This window comes from Alligator sinensis, unplaced genomic scaffold (genome assembly GCF_000455745.1).
Source record: "Alligator sinensis unplaced genomic scaffold, ASM45574v1 scaffold1550_1, whole genome shotgun sequence".
Lineage (NCBI taxonomy): Eukaryota > Metazoa > Chordata > Crocodylia > Alligatoridae > Alligator > Alligator sinensis.
In genome coordinates, this window is record NW_005842885.1 from 333,503 (window position 1) to 344,652 (window position 11,150).

At 41.1% G+C, this 11,150-nt stretch overlaps 1 protein-coding gene across 2 annotated transcripts in view; it reads right to left on the minus strand.

The window, feature by feature from the left end:
* Positions 1-11,150, minus strand: part of APBB2 (amyloid beta precursor protein binding family B member 2) — a 290,361-nt gene that overhangs the window by 117,518 nt on the left and 161,693 nt on the right. Inside the window, exon 5 of one of the 2 annotated variants that reach the window (XM_025192056.1) lies at positions 1,716-1,921. In XM_025192056.1, coding sequence (XP_025047841.1) covers positions 1,716-1,921 — 206 coding nt within the window. Of the gene's footprint in view, positions 1-1,715; positions 1,925-11,150 lie in introns of both variants that reach the window. The other variant, XM_025192055.1, reaches the window with a different exon arrangement.

Consider the following 11,150-nt stretch of genomic DNA (forward strand, 5'->3'; position numbering starts at 1 on the left):
GATCGCTTCTGACTCCAGTGTCCACATCATTAATGAAGATGTTGAACAGTATGGGTCCAAGGACAGAGCCTTGGGGGACCCCACTGGTCACAGGACACCACGATGAGTGACTTCCATCGATTACTACCCTCTGGGTCCGACCCCGGAGCCAATTTTCCAGCCAGTGGATCGTGGAGGACCCAAGGCGACAATTGGCCAGTTTCTCCAAGAGGCGATCATGGGACACCAGATCGAAGGCTTTTTTGAAGTCAAGATATATGACATCAATCTCTTCTCCCTTGTCCAGGTGATAGGTCACCTGGTCGTAGAAGGAAATGAGATTGGTCAAGCAAGACCTACCCGCAACAAACCTGTGCTGGCTATCCCTTAAGATGTTGGCGTCGGCCAGTCCATTAAGGATGGCCTCTTTAATAAACTTTTCTAAGATCTTCCCCGGGATATAAGTCGGCTGATGGGCCTATAGTTAGCTGGATCCACTTTCCTCCCTTTCTTGAAGATAGGCACCACATTGGCCTTCTTCTAGTCTTCGGGCACTTCACCAGAGCGCCAAGAGTTTTCAAAGATCCGTGCTAGAGGCTGGGCTATGATGCTCGCCAGCTCCTTGAGTACCCTGGGGTGAAGATTGTCAGGGCCGGCTGACTTGAAGGTATCCAGCTTCTCAAGATGTTCCTTCAGGAAGTCAGCATTAATGGAGGGCAGGGGATCACCCTCACCCGGACTTCCCGGCCCTGTAGCGGGCATGGGCGTCCCATGGGACTGATGAAAGACCGACGCAAAGTACCTATTTAATAACTACTGTGAATTACAGCACGTTGGAGCAGCCTCCCTGCATGTGTGTAAGTGCCCTAATGTTTTACATTCAAATGCATTTGAAGAAATACAACATTTTTCTTGTATGTACATTTAAACAATATAAATTAAGTCCATTTTCTCTAATATACTGTTCCATTTGGTTTATTTTACGTCTTACCCAGACTTCAATAAATTACCCCATAGGATTGTCCCACAAAGGTTTATTCCAATGTCCTATTACAGTTTAAACATATTTGTCACATTTTGCTCTACTCCCTCTTTCCAAACTAGAAGACAAAGTTGCTTTCTTTTCTCCCTTTCTTTACCAATGTAAACATTTAGCACAAACCTATATATTGAACAGAGATACTTTTTCTGGTAGAATGCTAAAACGCACCAGAATGCTGTGCGTTTATGCAACATAAATGATTCCATTTAGAACCTGGAATCTCAGGTATAACTTCGAATGTCTGTATATGTGACACGCCAGCTAACTGAATCAAAAAGGCAGAAGATGTCATATAAAAAGCCTAGTCACAGGATAGTTAATATGTGGATGTTGTATGTAGTCTGTACCTGTACAATAGAGTACTGCTTTAATGCACTCTAGGGAACCTTAATAGTTTCACATGCATGCATGTACACCCTTCCCCAGCCTAATTTTGAATCACACTGGATGTCTGATTTCACACTAAATATTCAATCTTTAAGATGCTTCATGAAACAAGGCCATGAAAATATGCATGGAAGATGGATACATATGAGGTATCAATAGACTGTTACATTTAAGGATGCTAAAATGGTCTGTATTTTAAAGCTTATTTTGCTAACTGTTTTAAGTGCAAGTCAATGGCTGAAAGAGATCCTATTTTCTTTTTTAATATATATACCATATACTATGGTAAGAAGATACTAAATTTTACCTCAGTTTCTGGGGTTGGAGATGGAGTTATGGAACTGAGGGATCCTTTCCTTGAACCCTGACGATCTGTTGGTATGGAGACAGGACGTTCCCACTGGGTTGTTCCCGTTGGTATGTGCCAATAATAGATCCCTGCAATGTCATTGATTTTTTTCCAGCCCGGTGGCAAGTCAGGGTCTGTCTGAAATGAGTGATCACTCCATATATCTGCTGGGAAAGTTAAAATAAACCAGAATTAACAACATGAGGCACTTTTATACCCTTCCAGTTCTGATCTTGATTTAAATGATGCACTAGTACTCTTCTTGCTCTATGTAGAAATAAATAAAAATCACAGAAATAATTTAGACAGTATTAGTAAGCATTAAGGTCACAATAAATAGAGGAAACATGTAAAAAAGAGACTTTTGTTGTAAAATATTTCAATCATTTTTTAAATAGTCTTAAATCCTTTAATTATGAAGATAAATAACAGAGTATTTGTTCCAGTGTTAAACAATTATGTAGAATGAGTGGCTAAGAGTTGTTTCAAAATATCTCCACAAAATTTCCTGAAGAAAACAACTTATAAAAGGTTCCATATTTCCTATCACAAAAGTCCTTGGACATCAATTTTAGTGCTGGATCCTAGCAAGTCTTTTGCCTATTATGCTCTTGGCCTCAATAAATGTCTTATGTCCATAAGCTCCATTTTCTAAAATATATTTTAAAAGCAAGCTCTTTGTGAACTAAATGTGCCTCATCTTTTCAATCTCTCCTCATTTAAATATGGATTTAAATATTTTTTGAGCATACTATTCCAGGTGACAAGCACAAGCCACAATGCTTTTCCAGTGGTGTCACCTAATATTATTCACTGCTCCTACACCAAGATGAGCTAATTCTGAGAATGAACAGCTCCAGAGACCTCCAACTACATGACTAAGGTAATATTTAACTCTGAGTCTCACATCTGTTATAAGCAGAATACAGCTTGAGTCAACATCTTAGATTTGTTAACATATGTGTACTCAGGCCAAGAATATGCCAAATATTTCAAATATCTGTTCTATTCTATTTCACACTCAAAGTCTGTTTCTGCCTCCAATACTGCCTGCAATTTAACTCTTTCTTATCTTTCCTTAACCAAGTGATTCTCAACCAGGATGCCACACACTTTGATGCAATATTAACACTGTTAGCTGTGCAAACATGTACATAATTCACAAGATAAACCCAGATATTTTAAATATGAAATATTTTAGTGTTGAAAGCATTCTGATCTGCTGTTGTCTTTCCAAGTTCTTTGCAGGAGAATTGCTCTCTTATTTTTCAGTAGTCAAGAAATTAGGAAAACAAAGAACTGGCATTTTATGAGGGTTGCTGAGTTAAAAAAAAAGGTTGAGAACCACCGATTGAGGGTAATGGGATAGTCCATGTGACCTACCTAGAATCACCATGAAGTCTGATGCAATGTACCAGTAAGTATATGATGAGGCACCTGAAATCTAGCATATATCACCATCTGCCTTTCTCTTTTGGGAAAAGGAAGTAAGAGCAACTTTTTGCCCTGAACCCCAAGGATTTATGGTATTCAAGTTGAAGTAAAGGATTTGCCTGAGGGACCTGTGAGAATGGCCACTAAAGACATGAGCTAGAATTGAATGATCTTTACCATCCTGGGTGACCTAGGAGATCCACTCTTCAGTCATAATTTCAGTCCAGTTCTTGAAAAAGGCAAGGCAAGAACCAAGGTGGGGAGAAAGGGGACATCCTAGAAAGTTAATCCAAGACCCTCAACCTAGCATGAAGTTTGGTGTGTAGACCTGTTGGAGAGGTGGCAGAAGTGGCATTCCTCTTTTGAAATTTCAGTCTCTTCCAGAATTATTAAAATAGGAGTTGCTGGAAGAAATAAGAAAAAGGAAGAATTTGTCTTATGCCTGTGGACAACTGACTGCTTTCTCATGAAGGAGATCTTGACGTATTCTCAATAACTTTTGCCTGAATCAATTCTGAGTTGGATGTTCCTCTCACAGAGTTGTCTAGATTTGAACTGAGACTCTTTAGCTGTTAGTACATGTTTCTGAAGTGATTTGCAAACTTCACACTTAGATGGGATACAACTCTTACACAGAGCTGGTATTAGACTTGTGGGGGAGCCTTTCTCCTCCTATCTGTACACTGCATGACTTGCATTAGCTTACCATACTCAGGCTCCAATTGACCCTAGCTGTTGCCCCTAACAATCACTTGCTGCTGTTCTAAGCAATCAAAGTACTAGATCTGCCTTTCATTTAGGTCAGCTGCGGAGCCAGAACGCTAGTGTCACCTACCACAACAAGCTAAAACAATGTGCTTCCTACTATAGCCAATTCACAATGAAAAGAAGACCAGATTAAAAAAAAAAAAAAAAACAACAATTAGAGTAACTACAGTGCAACTAGAGAAGAAGCTAACCTACGCGATAGATAGTGAGCTGTTTCAACCTTGCAGCTGGTAGGAACTAACTGGTGGGTGGAAGAGAGCATACCAAGGATGACACAGATGAGCAAACTTTATTGGTGAAAACATTCCAAACTTCTTCACGGTGGGCACATAAGAATGAAAGTTGGTTCAACGCATCCAAATGTGTGAAGATAAAATCCAGATCTATTTTTAATTGTAAAGCTGCTGTTTTTAGAGGCATGGTTATTTCTGAGCCATTACCTTGTGTATAATTTCAAGAAATGTATTAGCAAAGTAATGCTGACTCGTATTTTTAAATATAAAACAACATTTTTAAATGTCTGTAGGATTATAACCTCATTAAAAGTTGTTTCAACCAGTTATTATTTATTTCAATGTCATTCATATCACCCCACCACAATTTTAGTTGCTTTTACAATAGTAATAAAACCACCTTTATTACAGCCATGAAGATTTATGGAATGACTGCTTAAAGCAAATATATATTTCTTTGTATTTGGATAGGTTTATTTACAACACAGTAGATCAGAATGAGCCATGATCTATTGGAAGAAATAATTATTAAAGAGACCTTTACCCTACAGGCTTCTTGATGAAATAGATAAGAATAACCACCACAGGTTTTAGAATGAGTTATCTTAAACAGTAAGGGCTTTGGCACAGGTTACCTTAAAACATCATAAAGCCATTTAAAACAGAAACAATCATTAATTCAGGGTTGTTAAATCACCATAAGTGCTCTCGAAAAGTTTTAGAGAGATACCACTATAGGCGAAGTTTATCTTTGATTCATTTTGCCCAGGATGTTCCAGGATAACATATGGATGTTCTAGGGAAATAAAATGTCTTACTTTCATTTATCCAGCATCCCAGAATGCACAGGTCCCAACTACTCTACTCCTTCCCACCTACCAAATCTCTAGTGGTCTCCAGTTACATGGTCTCATTGCCTGAGGGGCTCTGTGCTCAGTACAGAGCCACTGTGGCTCTAATTCATGGGAGACAGTGCTTGTTTTGTTTGTTTGTCTCAGCTGCATGGTCGCCTTGGTTGGGGTCCCTGTTTCGCAGGGAGCTGTGGGGGCTCAATTAACCAGAGACCACACAGTGGAGGAAGCTTCACTGTGCCTCAGTTTCCCTGGCCCCACAAACCCTCTGTTTCTCAGCCCTGCCCTATGTGCTCTGTGCCATTCAGCAAGCATGCTGGTTCTCAGTTTTACTCTTATGTGTGTTCTTTGCCACGACAACGAACAAGTGTTCCCAGCCTTGTCCCCTGGCTTTTCCTCCCCTTCCCCAGCCTTCCAGGCAAGCCAGCATGACTTTGTCTACCTTTAACCCAACTCCCACCCTTCCAACCCAATCCCAATTCACTGAGACACATGCAAGTTTTTAATTTTTTTTTTTCACTTCTTTCTCTTTATTCCCCCTCACCTACTTCAAACAGTTTTTTAAGATTTCTCCCCTCCCTCCCTCTGCTCTGGCTGGGTCCTGCTGGCTAAAGACACGCCCCACCCAGGCAATGAGACCATGCAACTGGTCTACAGCCTAGGCTCCATGCTGCTTGCTCTGCCTCCAAACTACATACCACTCTCCCAGCTCCTCTCCTACCACAGAGAAGAAACAGAGTCCTGGCTCCTGTTCACAACCCTGCCCACCAGTGGCAAGTCACAGTCATGCAGGTGTGAAAAAAAAATATGAAGCCTTCGCCTGAGACTGCTCTAAAAATGCCATAAATTTATGACATCACAACACTCCACAGATTTCTGATGTTATACCGGTAACCTGTGCCAAAGCCCTAAGTTGAACCACTGTAATAAATGCTATCAACATTCATTCTAGGGTATTAGAGGAAGGCCAGGCCAGGCAACAGGCATTCACTACATTTTCATATTTTTTATCCTCAATTGATGCTGGAGTACCATGACTAATTATGATTTCCAGTTCTGTTTTCAGAGTTATTCTGTTCAGTGGGTCTGAAAAATATTTTACCATAATTTCAGTGCAAGGAAAAAAAATTCCTTAAAATCTGCCACCATTCATCTTCCCAGACTTAACATGCTGGCTATTTAAAGGTCAATATTGTTAAAGATTCGCAGCTGAATTAATTTAAGTGGATCCATATGAAAGGACATGCCACAGGAATAAAGATGCGGCATTTTCCAGTGGAAGTTTGCCTAAGACTGAAGATTAAGGCCTCATCTGTATGGGGGGAATTGAGGAGTCTAACTATCCTAGAAAAAATCTTTTGCTATAATTTAGTTTTTCCATATCACCTCCTTGTATAGCTACACTCTTCAAGGATAAGAGTGGCTTTATTCTTGAACAAAATCTAGAAAAGAGAAAAAGGGAAGAGACAAAGTAAGAAACCTTGAATGACAGACAACATGAAATTTTAAGAGCTGGGGTTTAAAGACAAGTGAAACAAGGTCAGTTTCATTTAAAGCACCAATTAAAAGGTACAAAAAACTGGGTTCAATTGTTCCTATCTGCTGCCCCCACTTTGCAGTAGTAAAGCCCAACAGGCATCTTTGGAGAATGAGGGCTGCTGCCCATATGCAGTCCCTGGAGCTCAAGACTCTAAGGTTAGGGACAGAAATTACACATAAATCAGTATAAGTGATGGGAAACCAGTCCAAATCTGTGACAACAAAAGTTCAGAGTGGTTTCATAATAGCTGAACCCAGTTTAAGATAGAGTTGGATGGATGTAATTATCAGATTTAATCAGTTTAGGTTAGACCAGTCAATCGAACTTCTATCCCACATCCCCTCCCAAATCAAGTTAGGTCACAATCCCCCCAGTATACCAGGATGCTTTGCAGCCTTCCGCTAACCTCCCTTTGCAGGGTGGGGAGGCGAGCCTTCACCCTCCCTTATCTGCTCTGGCTGAGTGGAGTTGGCCCCACTGCCAGGCTGCTGCAGAGCAGAGACAGCAAAGCCTCTGCCTCTCCAGCTCAGCCAGCAGCAGCAGAGGGGCGAGTGAGGTGGGAAACTGAGTCCCTCGACCTGGCCCTGGCTCACCCCAGCTGGGATCTTTATAGCGGGGCATCTGTGTCCCCACCCCAGCCGCTGCCTGGCACTGCTGACAGGCACTTGCCATTAGTGGGGGTCAGGCGGTGGCCCCTCCAACCAGTGGGAGCTGGCTCATGTAGGTGGAAGGGGGATCGGACACATGTAGTGGGGGGGTATCTGTTCCTCCACCAGTGCACCATGCCCAACAAAAAAACCCCAAAGCCTGAGGATTGGCACAGCCATGATCTCTAGGATCTGGGGATTTGACACATCTCTTAGCCCTAGGGATCACGGCAGCTGCCTTAGTTAGGGTAGGGAGTTTGATGCACTCCCAAGCCCTAGGGATTGCAGTAGCTGCAATCACCACAGGCCAGGAGTTTCACACACCCCAAGGCCTAGGGATTGTGGCAGTCACATTCCTTAGGTTCCGGAGGTTTCACACAGCCCTGAGTCCTAGGGATTGCAGCAACTGTGATCCCCAGGGTCCAGGGGTTTCATGAAGCCCCAAACCAACCCTAGGGATCATAGCAGACAATCCCTAGGGCTTGGGGGGCGGGGAGTGAGTGTGAAGCACCTGGACCCTAGGGATTATGGCTGCTGCAGTCCCTAGGGCTCAGGGTTTTTTCTCTGGGCATGGTGCACTGATGGGGGAGCAGATGCCACCACCATGCAAGCCCAGCCCCCTCCCCCACCCATGAGCCAAGCAGCACAGGTAGGGAGGCACCTGGCTGTCACTGAATTGGCTGGGGGCAGGGAGGTGGGGCTGGAGAGAGGGCTGGGCTGGCAAATCAGTGGTGGCCCAGCTGGTGGGACAATTGCTTCTGTAACCCCAGCTTGTCGGCATCAGCCAGTGCAGGTAACCTGCTTCCCCCTTGCACAGAAGCGGGGGATGTCTGTTTTGTTTCCTCCTGATCTAACCAAGGGCATTTAGAGGAAAGTGCAAAACTTAGAGTGCTTCCACCTCGAGTTTTCTGAACCTCAATATTTAGCCTAAATGGGAGATGGAGGAGATTGAGGTAGTCTTCTTCTGCAGCATGCACCAGCCAGCAGAGGTGGCCAAACAGTAGGAATGCTGCATCCTTCTAAAAGGGCTAAGCGATGGGATCTATAGAACTCAAAGGAATTTGCCTATTTGATTATCCCATATAAACTGGGATATTTCTCCCTTCCATTTGTTTGCGTATTTAACACAAAATCAAAGGGAGGAAGAAATTAAGAATAAAATAATGTAATGATGAAACTCACAGTAAACTGAAGGGGAACTCTGGAACAAGCATAGTACCTGAAACTGCTTATAATGCTCTTTTTAAAACTCTGCAAATACTGACTTAATGATATTCTTTAAAAAAATAAAAATAAAAAAAGAGAGAAGAGAACAAACTGATAAGAAGCCAATACAACGTTAGTATTTCTAACACTCTTAGTTCCCTCCACCCCCAGTCAAAAACTCCACATCTAGAAAGGCCAAATTCCTGCCTTTACCATGTAACTAAATGTGAGAAGCATCAAAACTTTATGAAGACTTCCTTTCTGATACCCTCGCTACCAAGTTTTACCCAAAAATCAATGTTTACATTTGACTCTGTGACAATACCTAAAAAGGGAAGTTTGTGATGAATACCCACACTGTTTTCAAGCTATTATCAGTATAAATAAAGACTGAGCATAATGATTGTTGAAAAAAGCTCCACTGAGCATCAAGCAGCTCCTGATTCACTGTTTTGAAACCACTAACAAGCCAACCATTACAAAAGGACAAACATTCAGAAAGTATAGCTGTATTTACATGGGAACTTGAACAAAGCATTTTGTATTTTGAAAGTGTAAGGTATAATAAAAGCTTACATAAAACAACATAATGCTGCTTTATAACTCTTTCCAGCAGTTGTCAGCCTCTATCACAGACCTGATGTATATAGGTAATAAACTCAGTTCAATACGATAGCCTATAAATTTAGAAGTTGTGTTTGGCAACATGATTAGAAAATTTGAGAATCCAATTTTTATATCAAGTTAGAATGATTATAGTAGCAAGTACTGAGCTAATATAGAAATGCTGCTGCCGTTCGACAAGACGGAAACAGAGTACTGCTAAACAATACTGTAAGAAGCATGCACATTTGGTGACCGTTTTCTTTGAAAAAACTGATTATTTTTATTGTTTCCTTATATTGCTTTCTCAGAGAGAAAGGGTGGCAATCAAATTGCTGCCATACATGAATCATTCTGTACTCTCCATTCAATTAGAAACAGATAAAAATTACAGCAGGCAGCAGGATTTCTTGTGATAGGCCAGTAAATGGAGAAAATGGAGCCAATTTTCTTTCCCATTATTTTGCAGCATCATGAACATGCTTTTCCATCCATCACTACTGTCCCAGATCTACAGCTGAAAGTCAGTGACCTTAATGTGAGACTTAGACCACTAGCGTATCTGAAGCTGCAGACCATAATTTTTGTACCAAATCACAACTTGGTTTGCAATACCTGTCTGTGATTAGCCCTTGCATCATTCCCAGGCAGAATTTCAGACTTTAAAAGGCTAACTGTGTCAAAATAGTCAATAACAGAAGCTTTTAACTGGTTTGTGTCTTCCATGGCAAGTAGGATATCCCTCAAGGCATGAAGGCATCACTTTCAGAAAGGAATGCACAGGGAAAAGACAATGAAAGGAATAAATGTAATAGTATGAAGAACATAAGGAAAACTTATTGAAAAGTACAAAGATACAAAATGGGTTATGATAGATTAGAACAGGCGAGAGAGAGAAAAAAGGGTAGTAAAATAACATATCTTTAATTAAAAATAAAACAAGTGATGCAGCAAAAGTAAGATGAGGCAGCATTAGCAAAAGCAATTTATATACTTTGGACCAAATTCTTACTTTTTTTACATTATATTTATATTGAGTAAATCCACTGAAGTTAGTAGAAAAAGTCTGAATTTAGTTGATAATAAATAAGCTTAGAATTTTTTCCTTTGTGAGTTTAGTGGTAGCCAATAACACTGAAGAGATGACAGGATGGATGCCATGTTTGACAAGTCAGGGTAAATACAAGGTATTTTTTAAAACAATAAAAGCCAGAAATACATCTGGCCACCTGGGTAACAAACTGCACCAAAACAGCTGGACGGAATAGGATTCAACTCCATATTCTTTCGGCATTTAATAAGGAACCACACTATAGCTAGCATATTTATGCATTACTCAGGGAAAAGACAACAACAGAGGACTGGAAGTAAGTGGTCACTATTTAACAGGGAAAGCTGATTATTGACACTTCTGGTTTCTGTACCAGGAAAATGTATTAAGGGTGAAATAGCAAATAACCAAAACATGAAAGAATTGCTGTAAAACATGTTGTGATTAGCAAACCTGACAATCCTTCACAAAATCTAATGAGACAAAGACAAAGCAGGGACAGATTAAGAGTGAGGGCTGTGTGCTTTCACACAAGCATTTCTGCAAAGAATGAATAATTGATTTGTAACTGGTCCATAAGACTGGTCGAGTACGTCAAAGTTGCACTTAACCAGGACTTCTGCACATGAAAAACAGATGAAAAACCAGAGGGCTCAATATTGGCACCATTAGTGACATATGCACTCCTGTGCACCACTGCCGGGGGTGGGGAGGGGGGCAGGGGCTCTAATCCATGGGAGACAGTGCAGTGGAGGGAAACTTGCTTGTCCCCCAAAGGGCTCAGTATTGGCACCATCAGTGACATATGCACTCAGCAACTATGAAAATGGGACACAATGGTGAGGCTGAAGGTGGATAAGGCCAGTAAATGGACAATTGTTCTCAGCATTAGGAATAGTGAAACAATACTTCCTAAGATGGTTAACACAAAGCTAAAATGTTTCTCAAGTGGATTAACGTTTATAAGACATAGAACGATAGTTATCAGGGCACTGAGGTCATAGATAAAGAAGGAAATTTTGTAATTAAGATATATGCACTAACATGTCTCATTGGTTAG